This window comes from Podarcis cretensis (genome assembly GCF_951804945.1).
Source record: "Podarcis cretensis genome assembly, chromosome: 17".
Lineage (NCBI taxonomy): Eukaryota > Metazoa > Chordata > Lepidosauria > Squamata > Lacertidae > Podarcis > Podarcis cretensis.
The window spans coordinates 2,456,580-2,477,920 of record NC_137187.1 but is presented as its reverse complement, the minus strand read 5'-3'; the positions used below and the strand labels follow the sequence as shown (position 1 = coordinate 2,477,920).

Here is a 21,341-nt window from a genome sequence, read left to right as displayed (position 1 = left end):
AGGTTGATCCAGAAGACATTGCCTAGAAGAAAGTCCCACTAAAATGCATGACAAGTAAAATCTCGATTTTCTCTTTGTCATTTGGATTCAGAGAAAGACTCCAGGCCCTCCATTTGGAATGAATGCTTGGAAAGGCCTGTGCATAGAATTCAAGCAGTTAGCAGGTTCTCCTGCACCTATACAGAAATGTCCAAACGTACTCCAAATCCGCCGGTTGATCCAGTATTCACCAGTCACTGATGAGCTCAGGCAGAAATTGCAGCTTTCTGTGAAGGTAAGGCAAACCATGTGAAGATCTAGTGAAGCAAACCCGCAGCTGATCTGTTAAGCTTTCAATAGTACATCTGAAAAAACCTGAATGCTCAGAGAAGCTTGAATTAAAGGACTCACCCTTCCTTCTTTATTTTTTATTTTTTTTTTTCCATGTTGGCGACGCACTTTTTATTTTTTATTTTTTAAAATGATATTTTATTAAGATTTTTTAACAGAAAAAAAAGAATTACAATACAATAGAAAAAAAAAGAAAAACACAAGATACAAAAAATACAAAAACACAAAACCAAGAAAAATAAAAAAGTAAAAATCCCTCTTTTTAATTTCTCACCGTTCATTAACTTATTTTCCTGACTTCCTCACACCTCCCTTTTTTGTATTCCATTTAAAAATTGGTTCAGCAAATTCATACCTCTTAATTTACCCTTAATTATTTATCCTCATATATTATAGCTTCGAATTTTCATCTGATATTGATCCATTCTTACATGTTCTTATTTTGCCTTATTACTAGAACCATTTCTTTTCATTTCAACATCATCAACATTCAAAAATTTTACAATGTTTCTGTAAGTAGATTTTAAATTTCTTCCAATCTTCTTCCACCAACTCTTCTCCATGGTCTCGGATTTTGCCAGTCATTTCCGCCATTTCCATATAGTCCATTACTTGCATCTGCCATTCTTCCAAGGTGGGTAGATCTTGTGTCTTCCAATGCTTCACCCTTCCTTCTTTAAATGATGTCCAAGAAATTCCCAGAAGTTCTACTTAATGGGTTAGAACCAATGAGCAAGTCAAGATTAGAAGGCAAATCAGGAAGCAGAATTAAAGAACAAGTCAGGAGTCAGGACTGAAAATCCAGGCAGGATCAGATGGCAAACCAGGAGGCAGGCTTGATGAATGACCTAGAAGAAAAGAAAAGAACTAAGACTACAGTACTGTACCAGAGCTCAGGAAGACCTCTTGTTTAATCAAGGTTCATATGGAAAACAAAGCCCTTTATGTTCCTTTCCCCCCAACGATCCAGTGGTCACTCTGCTTTTCCTTCTATTTTCCTTCATGAAATGTTTGCTGTATCAAACAAACACCAAAGGCTCAGCACTGAGAAGGCTGTCACTTTCAGTTCGTTGGTTCAGCACACAGGTCAGCCATATATAAATGTCATCTTCATCTGACAGTACAGAGTCCTGTACACAAAGAAGCACTTGTGAAACTGGTCATTTCACGCCTTCCTGAAGGAATGAAGGACAGGTGACCCCATCTAGGCCCGAAGTCACCCCCCCCCAAAAGCAGGCTCAAAGCTTCTCAAAGCTTTTCAAAATCATTTTCTCAGCAGCTAAGCATCTGCTCATTTGCTCTGCTGTTGCAAGGCAAATTGTTACTTTTAAAGGCTAATGAATAGGCTCTGTCATTGCCAAGAATACTCAGGCCTGAGAAACGAAGCTTATCTCATTCTAGTTGCAACATCTTGGACATGCAAGGCTTCTCACCCCCCCCCCCTTTCCTGGGAAAGGTGCCAAGAGTCCAATAGTCCCAAGACAGCTTTCTGTTCATGCTCAGGGGAACTCATGGGGCAGGACTCCTGGGAAATGGAGGAGAAAGGGGGAGGGAACTGGAATGGGTATATAAACTCTGTGCACATGACTGTGAACCCGTGCATGCTTTTTGTGAACTATCACACTTGCTCCTTCTACCAGTTCATGGATAGTAGAAATAAAAGCCTTTTCTCCGAAACTATTCATTGAGTGTCTGTTGACTCCCACTTCCCTTTCCCGGGCGCAATATTTTTCCCACCCGAGGGCAAAGCCTCATAAGGCTACATTCCAAGGATCAAAGTGTGGAAGAAACTTCCTGGCATGTGGGCCAGTGTGAAGATAGTGCAGTTCAGCCATTTAAATATGTCACTAGTGTTACAAGTTGTGGTGATGGCGATGACTGTAATAAACTAATGAATATGTGGGTGGGAATGCAGGTCGAAAGCACGTCAAAGTGCAAGTAGATAAATAGGTACCGCTCCAGTGGGAAGGTAAACGGCGTTTCCGTGCGCTGCTCTGGTTCGCCAGAAGCAAATTAGTCCTGCTGGCCACATGACCCGGAAGCTGTACGCCGGCTCCCTCAGCCAGTAAAGCGAGATGAGCGCCGCAACCCCAGAGTCGGCCACGACTGGACCTAATGGTCAGGGGTCCCTCTACCTTTACCTTTAATGTGATTCTTTTTGTCCACCCCACCCCCATTTTGCCCATCTTTTTGTCCATTTTGCTTTTCCTTCTATTTTCCTTCATGAAATGTTTGGTGTATCAAACAAACGGCAGTTTATTTCATCATAATGTACTGCAGTTTGAAGGCTCATCTGGCCCAGTGCAAAGTTGTCATATTGTAAGCTGCCTTATACCAGGCTAGAGCTGTTGCCCATCTAGTCCAGTTCTCTTTGAACTGATTCTCAGTGGCTCTTCTGGGTGCTGCCATCAGGTTGCTGATCTAACGAGTGATGCTGGGGATTGAACCTGGAAGCTTCTGTAGATTTACCACTGAACCTGCCACAATCTACGAAAGGAGAGAAGCATTTTGATATACGTAGGGAGCTCCGCAGTCAGATAGCTTTGAACCAGTCCCAGAAGCATTTTAGTCCCATCGAATGTGCTTTTTCACTTTAATTTATTTCAGATGTTAGAAATTTCTTGTGTGCGGGGCAACACCAAACTGAAAAGAATCATACTCAAATGACTTTGTGTGGATGGATTGTTATGTGTGTTCCATACCAGTAACTGTCTCAGAACAGCTTTGAACAGAAATAGTGTGGAGTACACAGGTAGCAGAAGCACCTCATTCTGTTTATCTGTATTTCTATAACTTACAAAATAGATTTTGTCTGTCTCCCTCCCCTGGGGGATGCAAAATCTTTCCATATCAATGTAGAAGGAGCATACACATTTCCCGTGAAATTTTATTTCAGGCAATATAGAAGTGTGAAGGAACTGGAAATTAAAGTTACCCTGTTCTCTCAAAACACCACCACACTTGAAGCGACTCTCAAAACCCACCAATAGGTCTGATTTCTACCAAAAAAAAATAAAAAAAAATGGTTGTAATTTGACAAAAATTTTAAAATGCATACAGAGAACCACCTGTTAGTTTTCACTTTCACCACAGCTTACTCTAAGGAACATTTTTTATAGAAAGTTTATTTTTCCTGTTTCTTCTCCACTGCCCTGTTTTTAAGGAGTACATTGAAAAAATCATGAAGGAAGAAGAAGAAATGGAAGAGATGTCTATTAAAGATCCACGAATGGAAGAAGAGAAGGAAAATGCTGCTGACCTTCTCAAGCTAGTTATGGTAAGGACTGCATGTTTCATTGTTCCCTTGAATTCAGGTTCCCTTAAATTCCCTTTATAGGGGAGAGTGACACTGCCTTCATTACAACAGTGGCTCAGTTCTGCATTTCCCCAAACCTTGGGGTCTGTTTTCTCCTTCCCTTACACGCTCCTATTTCTTCCCTTTGTAGTGACCCATTGTTAACCATTACTTCTGAACCAGAAAACTCTGGGTTTGCACTTCATTCACTAAATTGTCTCGTAACAGGAACCTTTTTTCTGCCCAGTTTCACTCTGTTCACAGCTGCAGCTGGAATCAGAAACTTAAATGGAACTTCTTTGAACTGTTTTCTTTGATAGCAAGGCACAGAAGTAAAATACAGAAACAGAAGAGTAGGTGTTGAGTAAATGGCGGAGCGGTCAAAATGAGATTCTGTTCCTGACAGCCATTGCAAGTAACAGGTGGCACTATCTAAGTGTGCCTTAGCAAAAGCAGCTTTTCATTCCCTGCTCCCTCACCAGGAAATGGCTCCAAAGTAGGAGGTGATGCTTGCCGAGCTCAAGGCATAAATTCATGGCAACATCTGATTACTGGTTGGAGAAATAAAAAATTAAAAAGCATGGTTGCAGAGCAGAGGAGTTGAAGAAAATAGCTTTAAAAACTAAGCTGCAAAGGTGCATGTGTGTTTCTTTGTGGGGATGGAGTGGAAGAGTAGGTGTTTGGTGACAGGTGCCAGAGATTCCTTTCCATGCCCTCACTCTTGCAGCTGACAAAAGGAAAGGGAAATGAAGATGATGGGAGACATTAACAGCAGCTGGGCACTACAAAGGCATCCATACTTTTCAGTGTATAACACAACATTGTTTTATTAGAAAATAATGTAAAAAAAAAAAGGGACGTGGGTGGTGCTGTGTGTTAAACCACAGAGCCTAGGACTTGCTGATCAGAAGGTCGGCGGTTTGAATCCCCACGACGGGGTGAGCTCCCATTGCTCAGTCCCTGCTCCTGCCAACCTAGCAGTTCGAAAGCACGTCCAAGTGCAAGTAGATAAATAGGTACCGCTCCGGCGGGAAGGTAAACGGCGTTTCCGTGCGCTGCTCTGGTTCACCAGAAGCGGCTTAGTCATGCTGGCCACATGACCCAGAAGCTATACGCCGGCTCCCTCGGCCAATAAAGCGAGATGAGCGCCGCAACCCCAGAGTTGGCCATGACTGGACCTAATGGTCAGGGGTCCCTTTACCTTTAATGTAAAAAAAGTGGGGTTGTCTTATACATGGGCAGTTAATAGGTGGGGCAGGGGAGCGGTTGCTGCCACGAGCAGGAGATTGTTATCTGCAGAAGGGCAATCGATTGGTTGCTGATTGGCTGCTGTTGCAGCTGTTGTGCTGGCGAATGGCAGTGAGCGGGCAGACAATTGGTGGCTTCGGTGACATGTATGATTGCCATCGTTGGTCTGTCGGGTGAGGTTTTTTTAGGTCAACAACTCTGGAAACCCCCACCCACATTTTCTTAAATTTGAATCCCCCAAAATAAGGGGCGTGTTATACACAGGGGTGTGTTATACACAGAAAAATGCGGTAACTGTTGTAGAGAGATAGCTAAGGAACAGAAATGGACAGGGTAGAAGGAGGGCAGAGTGTGATACAAACATCTTTTCTGCAACACCAGCAGCTGGGCTAAATGTCTCTATTAGATCCAGTGGGCTTGATTCCACTGTCATTGAAATTCTATACAATATTGACCCAGAGCAGATTCCAATGTCTGGTTAGCAGAGTAAAAACTTAAACACGTTGCAAAAAACAGAGGCAATTGTATTTCATCCAGCAGAGCTTTACTGCTACTGAAGGCAAATGAGCATAATGGTCACACATCCAGTACATTCAGGATTGGCACAGTCCATAAGAAATCCAGTTGCAGCAGACTTAATTTAAACTTACAATAACTTGTAATAAGTCTAAACCTTGCTTGCAGGTCACAAAAAAGTAAAAAGTACAGAAGCGGTAATTATACGTATCCATATAATGGGTCTGTCTGCTGTTTAATTTTTAGACTGCAGAGGAGCAATGTGCTGCAGTGGAAATCTTCCTCATATCTCTATTCCGGTCTCTCAAAATAGTCATCTTCTTCCTGACACACATATTGACAGCAGGAATGACACACACCGCTGTATCACCAATGCCTTTGATGGCTGTAAGCCCCATAATAGCTGTTTGTTAAATATTTGGTGTGGCTGAAATGCCATGGAAAATACGTATTTAGAACTACACAGCTCAAGCTATGTTTCTTCATTGCAGTCTTTCCCTAACCTTGAAGAACCTTCAGAAGATCTAGGCAGCAGAGGTAAGAGTGAGAAAACGTGCTTTGCTCTTTTAAAATCACTAGTGAGTCTTGTGTGCAATATTTCTCTGCATCTGCCAGAAATATTCTGTGTTAGCTTTTTATTTTTATAATTACATTTTGGGACCAGTAGGGAAATCCTGTTGCTGGTGCTTAAGTAATATCTGTTAAAGAACTGCTGGGGATGAGAATTGCCAGTGAAAATGGTTGGTGGATGTAAAGCTTCTCATCCACCAACCCTTTCCTCCCTCCTCCTTATAGACTATGCGTGGAGAGGGGCCACCATTTTAAAGGTCTCTCATTTACAATTCTCCTCATAAAAAAGTGGTTCTGCAGCTCACAAAAGCTCTTTGGTGTTCTTGCAGCAAAAGATTAATAGTTACCCCTGTGGAAATTTCTTAACTTTGAAAACAAAAACACAGGGGAAGTAATTAATTCGCAAGTATCTATTGACGGCTGAAATATGCATGCACATAAATTGTGCTCTATGATATACATAAAAATGCATATATAGTATATTTTTGCATTGGTGGACAATCAAGCAGAAGAAAGACCTGTATAAAATCAGGTGATAGCAGCAGAACAGAAGACAACACATGTATGTGAATGTCAGAACAGATTGAGAACATGTTGCTACATCGCTTTCTCTTGTGGCTTTACAGCTCATATTGCTGAAATATATGAGCAGGCAGTGGCTTCACACTCACACCATCCATCAAGGGAGTCACTTGCAAAGAAAACAGAAGAATATTGGCAGAGGTTCCGGTAAGAGTTCAGTATAATAAGATGTTGTCATAAATGCACAGCCATGACTTACTCATTACCTGTAAGGTGTGTGTTGTTATAATTAGCCTGATCTGGCCACGTGACCTGGAAGTGTCTCCGGACAGCGCTGGCCCCTGGCCTCTTAAGTGAGATGGGCGCACAACCCCAGAGTCTGTCAAGACTGGCCCGTACGGGCAGGGGTACCTTTACCTTTAATTGTTGTCGCAGATTCTGTCGTCTTCCCTAGCTAGGCCCTAAATCACAGGCTCTGATGATGTGTGTTTTATGTTAAAGTAAAAAAGTGCTCCTGAGGCCATTGGGAGTGAATGATTTACTCACAGGCATTATTACAGGCCAGTTGCCACCTGCAGGAATCTTTATAAGTGAAAGTAAAGTCGTTAAAAGATTTCATATACAGTGGTGCCTCGCAAGACGAAAAGAATCCGTTCCACGATTCTCTTCGTCTAGCGGTTTTTTCGTCTTGCGAAGCAAGCCCATTGACGGCTTAGCGGATTAGCGGCTTTTAGTGGCTTATCAGCTTAGCGGATCAGCTGATAAGCGGCTTAGAAAAGGGGGGGGAAGGGAAAAAAAGTCGGAAAAACTCGCAAGACATTTCGTCTTGCGAAGCAAGCCCATAGACAAATTCGTTTTGCGAAGCGCCTCCAAAACGGAAAACCCTTTCGTCTAGCGGGCTTTTCGTCTTGCGAGGCGTTCGTCTTGCGGGGCACCACTGTATTGTATTATTTCTTTGCTTAAGATGTCAGTGTCATATTTCAAAAATAATATTTTGTGAACTTCTTCCTTTCTTCTCATACAGCCAGGAAGAGGCACAGGATGTATCTTTCTGGCAGGTCAAGCTTGCACAGACCAGGTAACAGTGCTGCTTGTTTAAGGGTAGGATTCAGAAGTTCCTAAGTGGAAGCTGGGGTGGGGTGCAGGGGGAGAAAGAATGTGGTTGAGTCTGTAGATTTTGGAAACCCCTGCTGCCTTGCGGGACATCTTCGGGAGAAGAGAGGGCTAAGGAGAGGGCAATGGTTCCAAACTACAAGAAAAAAGATTCCACCTAAACATTAGGAAGAACTTCCTGACAGTAAGAGCTGTTTGACAGTGGAATTTGCTGCCAAGGAGTGTGGTGGAGTCTCCTTCTTTGGAGGTCTTTAAGCAGAGGCTTGACAACCATATGTCAGGAGTGCTCTGATGGTGTTTCCTGCTTGGCAGGGGGTTGGACTCGATGGCCCTTGTGGTCTCTTCCAACTCTAGGATTCTATGATTCTATGATTCTATAAGGAATAAACCCTACACAAATCCGACAAGTCCCTAAGGTGGTTGGATCAAACCTTGTATGCCTCCTTCCGGCAACTCCTGCTGCCACGCTGGTCCCAAATATACCGTATTGGCCCGAATATAAGCCACCTCCCCCCCCCCATTCTGACCATGAAAAGTGTGGCTTATATTCATGACCTTACGGTATGCAGCCAGGAGCGCGGGGCAAGCAGCACCAAGAGTGTAGTTCTCCCCCAAGGACAGGAAGGAAGAAAGCAAGGAAGGGGAAAGGCTGCTGGCAGTGCAGCGCCCCCCCCCCCCCATTATGCAGCCTGGAGCAGCGAGGAAGGGAGTGGCTTATATTCAGGTATTTTTTTCTTTCCCCCCCTTCTATTTTAAAGCTGTGGCTTACCGTATTTTTCACTCCAAAAGATGCACCAGAACATAAGGCGCACCTAGTTTTGGGAGGAGGAAAACAAGAAAAAATTATTCTGAATCCCAGAAGTCAGAACAGCAAGAAGGATCTGGCTTCTGGGATACCGTGTGGCTGTTCTGGCTTCTGGGATAACGGCGCCAAGCCTCTTCAGGACAGCGGGATGAAGGCTCCCCCTGCCCTGAGAGGCTGCGCAGGGCTAAGGCAAAAGCCAGGACAGGCGCATCGCTGAAGGGGCGCTGCGCAGTTCTCCCTCACTGAGAGGGAGAACTGTGCAGCGCCCCTTCATTGAAGCTGGAGAAGCAACAGAAGGAGTCCCTTCTGTTCCTCCTCCAGCTTCGCAAGACAGGTGCTGCGCAGAGAGGGAGAACTGTGCAGCGCACCTTCAGCGAAGTGGGAGGAGGAACAGAAGGGGCTCCGTTACTCCCCCCGCTTCGCTGAAGGGGCGCTGTGCAGCTCTACCTCTCTGCGCAGCGCCATTCGCTCCGTAAGACGCACTCACATTTCCCCTTTTTAAGAGGAAAAAAGTGCGTCTAATGGAGCGAAAAATACGGTATATTCAGGTGCAGCTTATACAGTGGTGCCCCACAAGACGAACGCCTCGCAAGACGGAAAACCCGCTAGACGAAAGGGTTTTCCGTTTTGGAGGCGCTTCGCAAAACTAATTTCCCTATGGGCTTGCTTCGCAAGACGAAAATGCCTTGCGAGTTCCTCCGGGTTCCCCCCCCCTTTTTTCCCCTTTTCCTAAGCCGCTAATCCGCTTATCAGCTGATCCGCTGATAAGCCGCTTAACAGCTGATCGCTAAAAGCCGCTAAACCGCTAATAGCGCTAATCCGCTAAGCTGTCAATGGGCTTGCTTCGCAAGACGAAAAACCCGCTATACGAAGAGCCTCACGGAACGGATTAATTTCGTCTTGCGAGGCTCCACTGTATTTGGGCCAGTACTGTATTGCCCTGCTTTCCTTTGGACCACATGAGTGAGGCCAAGAGTGGGCTCTTCTCATCTGGGCAGCCCAGGACCTGCAGACACACTGCCCAGGCTTGCACCCCGGGGAGGTCACTTTGGTGCTGCTAATGCAGCCCTTTGACTTCACCCCAGAGAGGTACTCCATTTTCTCTCGACAAAGAAAGAAAGGAGGGGTGGTTTTTCTCCTGTCCTGGTGGGGCAAATTTGCCCAGTTTTTCACTTTTAAACGTTCTAGACTTAACTCTGGGCAGTCCATAATTCCTGGTTATAAAACAGTCATAAATATAAAACAGTAAAATCGTCATAGTGTTGTGGATTTCTTCTTTTCCTTCCAATTAGGCAGGAAATTGAGGATGGAAAGGAGTGTCTTATGAAGATAAGGAACAAAGTCATCCCCTCCTATTTCAGTTCAGAATTTGGCATGGAATTTCTAAATAAGGAGGTAAGTGGGCAGTGAAAGTTCAGCAGAGTTGGGCTAATACAAACACCTCATTTACACTGTACTGGGGTGCTGACAACCTGCTCCTAATAACTTTGCCCTTCTCACTTCTCAGACTTATGGAATTGTGTGTACGGCACTAGTGGACATAAATTTGTTACTCGTATTTTGACCGTTTTTGTTAGAAAGTTAATTTCCTCCTCTGTTTTTTCTTTAAAGCTTCCTGATGTTGAAAGTCTTTCAAAAAAGCTCCCTCCATTCTCAAAGAAAGGAAAGAAGGGACCATTGCTGGATACAATTACAGAATCGGGTGAAAGCAATCTAGGTAACGCTGCAACACTAAATGACCCTCTCTTGAATTTGTGAGTGCTGGGTCCCCCTTTGCCCTCACATCCTCCATAGTTGGACATGGTGCAGTGTCTGCAAGTTGCACAGCATTTTCTCATGCTCCTTGTGGACTACTATAGAGCACAACAGGGCACATACCGTATTTTTCACTCCATAAGGCGCACCGGACCATAAAGCACACCTAGTTTTTAAGAGGGGGAAATCAAGAAAAAAAGTCTTATTTTTATTAGTTACCTAGCAACTCAGTTTGTGGGGTGACACATGGTGCTACCTTATCCCCAGTGCTCTTTAACCTCTATATGAAACTGTTGTAGAGATATTCCTGCCCACTTCCTCTAAACCAGACATTGTTTTATACACAGCTTAGGGGTGCTCTTGGAACCACCTGTCTCCAGCTTTGGCAGCTGTAGCAGCTGGACCCTTTCCTGAACATGGTTGGCTTGGCTATTCATGGCACCAGTGTTATGAAATATGAGAGAATCCATCAGTATTGGTAGCCTGCCAGCTTTTGAAGCCATACTTACTACACAGGTCGTCCCTTGGTCTCTGGAACCGAGTGTCTTGTTTTAATTTGTGTGCTAATGTTAATGGAATTGTTTTATTGCATAATTTAACTATGTATGTTTTAATGTTTGGATCAAATTGCCTTATTGTGCATTTTCATATAATTAAATTAGTTATTACCATTTAATTAAATTAATATCTGTAACTAATTTACTATTTATTTTAGTTATGATTTTTTATATTTTAACACTTGTGCAATTGGTTGTTATATTTGAAACTGCTTAGAAGCCTATTTTGGCATTAAGCAACATATAGATATAAAGAAATGGCAAAATTGCCAAGAACTTCTCTCGCATGTGTCCTATTGAAATGAGCAAGTCCTATTCAAAAGCCATGCTATTGTGCAGCTCTCATTAACTTCAACGGGAAATGCTCAGGATTCGGGAGGCGGGGTATTTTGCCCTAAGTTTGTAGTATTGTTAATTTGTCAATGTAACTATTAGCTTGTCAATGTCGCTATTATATTTCTCTAGGAATGCTGGAGCTGTCAGACAGAAGCAAGACTTCGGGCGGTACGCTCACTAATTCATCAGGTTATTCTGTAATCTGTGCTGAAGTTTACCCAGAGTTCTCCACAACAGGTAAAGTATTTCAGCAGGTCACTTGGAAAAGGAAGTCATAAATTAGACGTGGCAACAAATAAAAGTTTTGTCAGCAGTTCAGAACCGGCAGGCTTGCATCCTGGCCCAGTGATAGATGAGCAGACCTTCGTGATATTTGACTACCCCCAGGGAGGAGCCAAATAGAGAAAACTACAGAAAAGTAGAGAAAACTAGAGACAGCACTTAGTGCTAGTTTCCTTTGGATGGTAAAGCACTGGAGACTTGACGTGAAACTTAAGTTACTCTGAGCTAAAACAAATAAAAAGAGCCGCAAGCAGCCCAAGATGGCTAATCCACTTTTAACATCCAAGTAAATATTACAGCAAGCAGATCAGCATGCTTAAACCTATGTCTGTTCCAATCACATGGAAAAGAGATGGAAGTTTGGTTTAAGGAGTTTAGGGATGGCGGGATGATACACTGTTGCTCCCATCCACGTCTTACCTTCCCTGAGTTTATCCCCTTAGAGTCTTAGACACTTTGTCCTTAGGTACCAAAAGTAAGACCGGCTTGCAGAAATGTACCTCGAACAAGAGGCTATAGGAAAGTGAGCAGTTGCTGCACAAGAGCCACAGGCTCCCCTAATCCACGTTCCCCTTTTGTTCTACAAATTTGGCCCCATGTACCTATCTTTTTAAGGGACACGGGTTAAACCACAGAGCCTGGGACTTGCCGATCAGAAGGTTGGCGGTTTGAATCCCCGCGACGGGGTAAGCTCCCGTTGCTCGGTCCCTGCTCCTGCCAACCTAGCAGTTTGAAAGCAAGTCAAACTGCAAGTAGATAAATAGGCACCACTCCGGCGGGAAGGTAAACGGCGTTTCCGTGCGCTGCTCTGGTTCGCCAGAAGCGGCTTAGTGATGCTGGCCATATGACCCGGAAGCTGTACGCTGGCTCCCTAAGCCAATAAAGCGAGATGAGCGCCGCAACCCCAGAGTCGGCCACGACTGGACCTAATGGTCAGGGGTCCCTTTACCTTTTACCTATCCTTTCCTTTGTTTGTGATTGTGTCTTTCGTTATTCATGGTCAGGCCACACCTTGGTTTAAACAAATGGGTCTGCTAATATACCACATCTAGTTTGGCCCCGAAACAAACCACGTAAGATAGGGGACACCTCCCAGAAAGGGTCGTTGGGATTTGAGCAGATATTTGGATGCATGCCGCGCATGCATTTCAGAAAAGAAAAACGAATAGCTCTCAATTAATTGCGCAAGAACTGTAGATCTGGACTCGTGCAAAGTCTGCAGTCAGCCTTGGAACTCTCTTCATTTTCAACAGAAATGGCTGAGAGTAGATTGGAGATTGTCTTTGAGCCAAAACTCCAGTCTCTTCTGGTGGATGCAGCAGGATCCCCAAGGAAAGAAAAGGTGAAATTGCCTGTGTCCATACAGAGAGACAAGACACGCTCTGTACCCAGGCGAAAGGTAAGAAAATTGATCTTCCACCATTTCTACCCTAACCATGAATACAAACGGTAGAAGTATAACTTCTGTCTTAAAACTCTTTTTTTATTAAGATGCATCATCTGCTAATATACTGATGTAATAGTGCTTAGAAACCTGCACAATCCATTTAACCAAAGACAACGGTGGGACAAAATGAAAGTGGCTCTATTGCGCTACATTTAGCATCTTCAAAAATGGCGGTCTGCCTCCAGCCTTGCATTGGCCATTGAGAAATACCAGAGCCAATCAGAAGCAGAGGGAGGCTGCACAGTTCAATGGCAGCTCACGCGTTTTGATCTCTGCTATCTCTATCTCCAATTAAAAGATCTTGGGTAATCGGGTTGAGAAAGACTTCTCTCTGCAAGATATGTCAGAAAGCTATTGACAACTCTAGGCTGGAAGGATAATTGCCTGGGGTGCATCCTGTCTTCATAGATGGTCACTCTGTGTGAGTGGTTGATGGGAATTTGTTGTAGCCTCTAGGTCCCCACTCACCCCAAAACTGAAGGGCTGATTTTGCATGAGTTTCCCTGTGCTGAAGTCAATACGATTGGACTTTTTCCTTTGCATCTGTATGTGTGGATGAATCAGCCTTATGAACGTTTCCGTGCATTTCCACGTGGCAGGCCATCAGCTCTAGGTCAGCCATTGTACATCCGCTTAAACATTCAAGTTGCGTTACTTCTACCCAACAAAAACTGCCTCTTTGCTTGGAATATAATGTTAGGGACTAGGGCTGGTCCCAGGGGCTGCTGGCAGCAGAGCTGGTGGGAGCAGAGCTAGCATTGGCTCTGTTCATGTGTGAAGGCCACCATATTTCTTTCAAACCTCTTACAGAGGATTTTTTACAGTTGAGCAGTTTACACGTTTTGGTGACTAAATAAATACTGGGTTCCCCAAGAGGCAATACGCAACATCAGGCATCATATATTGGGAAAATCCAAGATGGTGGCCATCGCCCAGAGACCCAAACCAATTGCCAGCATAGCTTCTATAATCAGTTCTGCTGCCCACCACCACTGCTTAATATCTCACCCTATTCTTTCCACAGAAGTAATTAACTTGCAGGAGCAAAGCATCTGTGCCCTGTGGAGATTCTGGGGAGGTAACAGTGCTAGGCAGGGGCCCAGGTAGACACTGGGCAGAGTACCACTGGCAGCACTGTCAGGTGCCCATCAGTGTCTGACGCTGGTTGTGTTAGGCATCTGAGTTAGGGGTTCTGGGCACAGAGCTCCAGTCTACGGCGAAGCGTACAAGCTCACTGCTGTGAATGGAGGATTGCTTGATAATGGGTCATTTTTCTCATGCCAGCTTTCCTTCAAATTAGGAGTATGTTTGGCCTCCCTAATCTGTGCTTCTCATTCATGCAGGGTGAAGATCCCGTTTCTGGCAAAGTTCACACATGCTCTGCTACAGCAGCTTCACAGCAAATGTCAGGCTTTCTTCTCATCCCGCCTAAGGTGTCATTTGGGGTTCTCAAGGAGGGCTGCACTTACAAAACCATAGTAGTCCTGAAGAACATCGGGATGAATTTCTGCAGGTTGGCATATTTATTTATTTGAAGCACCATATTTGTTTCCTTGCTCCAACATGTTCGGCAAGACTTCCACAAAATGATAAAGGGGGTGCAGAGAAATCTTGGCAATCATGAAAAAAGCAAAAGATTCTATGTTTCTGCTATTTTCTTACTTTCTGATCCAGTCAGTCCCAACCAACCAGCTAGCTCACTTTGTTTCTTGGCAGGTTTCGGGTGAAACAACCACCACCCCGTACTGGATTGCGAGTGTGCTACACACCAGGGCCTGTAAGTTAGGGGGTGTTTGGCTTGATTTTCGTGTTTTTTTCATGTGCTGGGGTCCTCAGTGTTTCAAGAAGTTGCTTAGGAGGGAGGAGTTTCCAATATTGCAGTGGCAGCAGCTTTCTGAAAAAGGCATTCGAAGCTATGAAACCCTACCTGAATCTCAGTTTCAGCTCTCATAATCCTGACAAATCTCAATTTATCACAAGGCAGGCACACATGGCCATCCCCCCAAGTTCATTCTCCTGTTGCTTTTCCTGCCTTGCCTAAGAGCAGTTCTCTTGCTTAAGATTTTTCTGAACTCCTGCCTGCTTTTACTTCCCCGCTCTTCTTCTTCTTCTTCTTCTTCTTTTTTATTATTACGGCTATTAGCCCATAAAATATGTACAAACATAAAAGCACAGAAGCATAAAAAACCAATACATCTAACAACAGAAGGGGAACACCACGATGCAAGGGTGGGTCATTGAGCAGTGACAAATAACAGCTTGGGGCCCGGAAAGATCCAAGGGACGGTTCACAGAAAGGACGGTTCACAGAAAGGAAAACTGGAGGCGAGATCCGTCATGCACTCTCATCATAACTGTCCGATTAGTTTTTGTTGTTGTTGTTGTGTTTTGGTGGTTTTTGTGTGTGAAATAACCGCATTCAGGAATCTCGCCACCTGCAGAGTTACAGAAGGGTCTGTGTCCTGCAAAAGCAGTGCGGCATGTGACTCAACGGGCCTGCCAACCAAGCGCAGTAAAGCAGGACCCAGGAATTTAGTCCTGGCTATGCTATGTAAGGGACAGTTGAACATTATATGTGGAAGAGATTCAACTGTTTTCCCGTCACACTCGCATAGCAGAGACACCAAACCCTTGGAAAATCTGTGGCTCAGCAGGTTCGATGGGAAAACATTGAACCTTGCATGAATAAATGCAAGTCGGTGTGGTACAGATGAAAGAGATGACATGTATGATGGAAGGCCAAGTGGTGGGGTTATTCCGTGATACCTGGGAGAGCAGACACCCCCACCCCTGGAGAGGTTGTGTTGATTTTCAATGTCTGCTAATCTTTGCTTGATAAGGCTTTTGGCTGAGCGTAGCAGGTGGCGCTGTGGGTTAAAGCCTCAGCGCCTAGGACTTGCCGATCGAAAGGTCGGCGGTTCGAATCCCTGCGGCGGGGTGCGCTCCCGCTGCTCGGTCCCAGCGCCTGCCAACCTAGCAGTTCGAAAGCACCTCCGGGTGCAAGTAGATAAATAGGGACCGCTTACTGGCGGGAAGGTAAACGGCGTTTCCGTGTGTGGCTCTGGCTCGCCAGAGCAGCGATGTCACGCTGGCCACGTGACCCGGAAGTGTCTCCGGACAGCGCTGGCCCCTGGCCTCTTGAGTGAGATGGGCGCACAACCCCAGAGTCTGTCAAGACTGGCCCGTACGGGCAGGGGTACTTTTACCTTTACCTTTAGGTTCATCTTTAAGGAGTCCGCTGGGGAAATTCCAATGCTCAGAGGTTTGGCATGGATTTTTCCTACCCACGGGTTAACAAAGTCATCCCGCCAGAGGCACTGAAAGAGGTAATGGTCGCTCTTCTAAATCTGCAGCTCTTCATTTTCCTTCTCTGTTAAAAAGAAAGAAAAAGGGAATTTTATTTTTTGATGCTTAATCATCACCACCCACCCCCAGCGGCAATGAGAAACATCATTTGGTTTAAAAAAGGCCACTAAGCCAAAAGACATTCCAATTGTCTGATCCAAGGACAGTCTTCAGAATAATTTATCCAAAGGGGCTTCCGGTATGCTACTGCCCATTCTTTTACAGCAAACAGTGCAGAGCACACATCCTTTTTTCTTTTTTTTTTTAAAAAAAGGTGCGTTTGAATTCTCTGCACACAGCTTGTTGCTCACATTGGGAGCTACTTGCTCTATAGTAAGGCTGGTAAAGAGAATTCTATTGGGGGTGTAACGTCCTGTTTTGTAACATCCATGCACCTTCTATGAGGCGTCACCATCTTCAATGTTGTGGGCGAGGCTCTCCCATTCCTCATCCATTGTTCCCCTGGTCCTTGTTCACCTTTTGGTAGATCAAACAGCCCTCAATGTGAGTTCAACTAATCTGGGGTACTTTCAGCTTCATCCTTTTTTTTTTTACTGTTACAGTTTCTGGTGTCCTCCTGCATAGTGTGAGAAAAACCATTCATGAAGAAGTTTAGCTTTGCTCATTTTTAATGATCCTTTTTTTATAGGTAGCTTCTGGGTTGCAAACAGAGCTGGAAGTCGATATTTATGCTATGGCTATTGGAGTAGAAGGCAGTGAGGGAGCAGGTGAAGTTTCCCATCGGATCGAAATTTACACAGAAACGGAAACTCTCTTCCTACCTGTGGAAGCAAATATCCTTTGTCGCTTTTCTGTGCAGGACAAACTGGTGGTCTTTACTGCACAGACGGCCACAGAACTCCCCCCCCCCAAAAAAAAACCACACCCACACACTTGGAGCAAGTTACTTTATTTTGAAGACTTTGGAGTCTTCAAATGTGTTTATTGTTGACATCTGTCTCTCTCGGGAGACAATGGGAAGTGTGTGCCTTTGGGGGTAAACTCCAACCCTTGGAGATGTTTACGCAACCCAAGTTGTTTCAAAATGTTGTTTTAATGTTTGGGAAGAGAAATTATATAAAGGCTAAATGTTTAGAGCTTTTTACAGGGCCATCCTGTGGTCCCACTGCCCTTTCAGCCAGAAATCTTCTCCTTATCATTGGCTGAGCGTAGTTGGAATCCTATATGCTCTGAACAGCAGCTTTGAAAAAAACAGTATCAATTTAAGCTTAAATAACTCCAGGGAAGGAGAGTCTACCACCACTAGGGACAGTCTGTCCAACTGTCAAATGGCTTTTGATCTTCTTGGGGTTCTTCTGATGTTGTAAAGATGCTCTTTGTAAGGTTCTCCTGGAAATTATTCACAGTGATTTACAAACACAATAGAAAAGAAGAAAACCAATGATAGGAACAGTAGAAAACTCCACCCATGCAACTCCCTCCCATTAGTTCTAGTCCTGCCTTTTGGAACAAGAGAGAACACCTCTGCTCCATCTTCTGTGTGGCAACCTTTGAAGGTAAAGGTAAAGGTAAAGGTAAAGGTACCCCTGCCCGTACGGGCCAGTCTTGACAGACTCTGGGGTTGTGCGCCCATCTCACTTAAGAGGCCAGGGGCCAGCGCTGTCCGGAGACACTTCCGGGTCACGTGGCCAGCGTGACATCGCTGCTCTGGCGAGCCAGAGCCGCACACGGAAACGCCGTTTACCTTCCCGCTGGTAAGCCGTCCCTATTTATCTACTTGCACCCGGAGGTGCTTTCGAACTGCTAGGTTGGCAGGCGCTGGGACTGAGCAGCGGGAGCGCACCCCGCCGCAGGGGTTCGAACCGCCGACCTTTCAATCAGCAAGTCCTAGGCGCTGAGGCTTTAACCCACAGCGCCACCTGCGTCCCACGGCAACCTTTGAAGGCCACTGTCATATGCTTGCTTAGTAAACTCCTAGATACCAATGAGGAATAGGGGGGCACCTCTGCCCCTTCCACCATTTGTAGGAACTTGGGAAGCTGCTAATCATTGAAGCTGCTCTTCATCATCCAGCGAAAGAGTTTGGAGAGGACCCAACTTCACATCCCAGTTGTGAGCTAAACTCTACTTAAATAACACCAGCTCGTCTCCTGAATCAGCCTGCTCCCATAGCTTCATTAACTATGAACCCTGAAATTTGGGATCGCCTTCAAAGCTTTGACAAAGTTTTGCAACAAATGTATCAATTACTCAGCTTGGAGGAAGCTGCAAAACTATGGCACAAGTTTGCAGGGGATCCCAAATTTGGGGGTTCATGGTTAATGAAGCTTGCTCCCATCTCTGTTCTTTACTAGTTTCACAATGCCTTTTTTGTCACCAGAAGTGGAAGTGCCAGCCGGAACTTAATGGCCAAAGCAGTCCTCTGCCGGTTAGAAGAGATGCTCTTTATATAGATTAACACGGCACACACAAGTGCTTCACAAAGCAACATCCATCCTTAACATGCCTTTCACCAGTCTTAACAAGCAACATCTATGACAGCAGACCCCCCAACTATCCTCAAGGGGGGAAGGCTTCGACCACTCAGCTGGTTTCAGAAAGCCCAACCTCTCATTTTAGAGTTATACTACCCCACAAGCTACCTGGTTAACGTAAGTAATTTAACTGCATTTAAGCGCGGAAACACCGTTTGAACAGTATGTACTTTCTGATAACTGGTTCCTACCACACTGTGCAGACCTCAATGCATCTTCCAAAATTGAAGATCCTGAAATTTATAACACACTGGCTTCCTTGCCAAATGTATGGAGGCCACCGGCATTGGTGTCATAGTCCAAAATAGTTTCATGGCACTGCCTTCCTCACCATTAAGACAACAGGTCAAGGATTACTGGTATAGCAATAACTTGAGAGATTGGGGTAGGAGAGGACCAGAACGGCTTTAGCTGAGGTTGCATCCATTCTGGAAACAAGTGGAAGATAAATCTATTACCCCTTTTCTCCCTGCCAGGGCTCCTACACTGAACCCTTGTGGTTGGGGAGGAACTGCTGTCGACACTTCTTGCTGCATTTGACTCCTGAAGCAGATTTAGCTGTTCTGCTACTGATCAATTGCAGTGTTCCCCTCTAAATTAGGGGTGAGCAACCATTTTGCCCCCAAGCAACAGTGGGCGAGTGCTCAGGGGCCATATGCCAGTGACCTGGGCATATGCACACAGGGTTTTCAAATACTCTCTCCACTCCAGCAGGGAGAGAATAATAATAATATTTTTTTTATTTATACCCCGTCCATCTGGATGGGTTTCCCCAGCCACTCTGGGTGGCTTCCAACAAAATATTAAAATACAGTAGTCCAAACATTAAAAGCTTCCCTAAACAGAGCTGCCTTCAGATGTCTTCTAAAAGTCTGGTAGTTATTGTTCTCTTTGACATCTGGTGGGAGGGTGTTCCACAGGGTGGGTGCCACTACCGAGAAGGCCCTCTGCCTGGTTCCCTGTAACTTGGCTTCTCACAGTGAGGGAACTGCCAGAAGGCCCTCAGCGCTGGACCTCACCTACTGCAGCATGATTTATGGGGGGGGGGGGGGAGACCCACACTATGGCTCTCCCAGAATGCCTTTGCTCCCTGTCACATCCACGCTTCCCTCTGCCTGCCAATTGCTTGGTAGGCTGGGAGGGATGCAGTTTACATTCAGAGAGGGATGGCTCTGTGCTCCTCACAGCCTGCCCTAAAGCTGAGAGAAATGTGATTTGTTTCTGAACTGGGGAGGGGAGCGCTAGGTAAAATTCAGCCAGGGGATGAATTCAGTGGTAGGAGGGTGACTTGGCCACATGGAGGTTATCCACAAGTGCTGTTAAGATTAGTGAAATAAGCACAAAAAGGCAATTTTTGAAATTTTCAGTTTTCTTGGTTTCAGACTCGTTTCTCAGTGGGCGAATTTTCTCCTTAGTGATCAAACTGTCACATTACCCTACGCTGGAATTTCAATGCTGCAACAAGAACTACAATGAAGTTTTTAACACAGCCCGGCTATCTTTTAACTTCACATTGTTGCTGTTTTTCAAAACAGACCATGGCAGGCTTGGAATGGTGATTATAACATCACAACAGCCCAACAATGGTAAAATTATCTAGCAGCAATATCATCTTGATGTTTTTGAAGTATAAAAATTTCCCATCAATACTTCAGTGGTGTTCACCTGCTACATTAGCTTATTAATATATTTTTAGGCATCAACGTTTAACAATAAAATTTAGTTCGTCATTGTGGTTCTCTGATTTGGACTTTGACAATATTTTATTTAACAGTGGACCTGGGAAATGAGCTTTCCACTCCATTTGTGCTACCACCAAGCAGTTTTACTGGAGAGAAATGCTTTTGTGGCTGATGGGGCACATGTATCTGTTAACTAAAGGTAGAAGATTTAAATGTAACTTGCAGTACAGTCCTATATATCTACTTTGAAGTAAACCATCTTGAGTTCAGTGGGGTTAACTATGAAATTCTATAAAAACTCCCATGTAAGTGTGTGCCTCCTTATTTAACCTCTGGTGGTGGTTTTTGAGTGCCCTAGCTTGGCTAAAGAAACTGGCATGTGAAAGGAATTATCCTGCATTTCAAGTTTGTAGAAATCAGCTTCAAGCTTCTAAATTCTGCCATTCATCTCAGACTCACACAGCATGCATGAATAACCTTCACCACCACAATCTAATAGACACTCAGAAAAACCCCTTGACATGCAACACAAGCACCCGTCCCCAGCTCCCTAAAGCTGCTTCACAGGCTGGCAACTCCTGAACTAAACCAAAGTGAGCCAAATGTGAGTAGTGGATAAGGTTGCTTCTGTGAACAAATTAATACACACCTCTGCAGTTTATTTAAGAGCGGACAATGCAAAATGTCTTGAACACCTGAGACACATTGATAATGATAAAGTGAGGAATATTACTTATTTCCCTTCGACCTTTCAATCCTGTAGCCGATTTGGTTTAAGAGCTAACACAATAATTTAGCTACTGGCTTGCATTTGGAATGTGGCCGTATTGGAGCATCTAAACAAGGTCTATGCATCCCCTCTCAGAAAATGCATCACCCCATTGCTTGATGGATGCATTCAGTCAATAAGTACATGCACCGTTTGAGGGCTTTTTAAACTTCTGTAACTCTTCAGTGAACTTTAGTTCAGAAAAACTTCAAAGGAAACAAGCTGAACCCAACAGATATAATGTATCAAAACATTTTCTCCTCTTCGGTGTTTA

The 21,341-nt window shown here is 44.6% G+C and overlaps 1 protein-coding gene across 3 annotated transcripts in view; it reads left to right on the top strand.

Moving 5' to 3' along the window:
• SPAG17 (sperm associated antigen 17) overlaps positions 1–20,262 on the top strand; it is an 84,260-nt gene extending 63,998 nt beyond the window's left edge. For 2 of the 3 annotated variants that reach the window (XM_079960211.1, XM_079960209.1), the window contains 14 exons: positions 92–274; positions 3,494–3,607; positions 5,881–5,926; positions 6,586–6,688; positions 7,506–7,559; positions 9,692–9,794; positions 10,011–10,116; positions 11,177–11,284; positions 12,583–12,728; positions 14,120–14,289; positions 14,493–14,553; positions 16,771–16,915; positions 18,596–18,733; positions 19,999–20,262. In XM_079960211.1, coding sequence (XP_079816337.1) covers positions 92–274; positions 3,494–3,607; positions 5,881–5,926; positions 6,586–6,688; positions 7,506–7,559; positions 9,692–9,794; positions 10,011–10,116; positions 11,177–11,284; positions 12,583–12,728; positions 14,120–14,289; positions 14,493–14,553; positions 16,771–16,915; positions 18,596–18,732 — 1,476 coding nt within the window. In that variant the 3' untranslated portion in view covers position 18,733; positions 19,999–20,262. Of the gene's footprint in view, positions 1–91; positions 275–3,493; positions 3,608–5,880; positions 5,927–6,585; positions 6,689–7,505; positions 7,560–9,691; positions 9,795–10,010; positions 10,117–11,176; positions 11,285–12,582; positions 12,729–14,119; positions 14,290–14,492; positions 14,554–16,770; positions 16,916–18,595; positions 18,734–19,983 lie in introns of all 3 variants that reach the window. The other variant, XM_079960210.1, reaches the window with a different exon arrangement.
• The last annotated feature ends 1,079 nt before the right edge of the window (positions 20,263–21,341 follow it).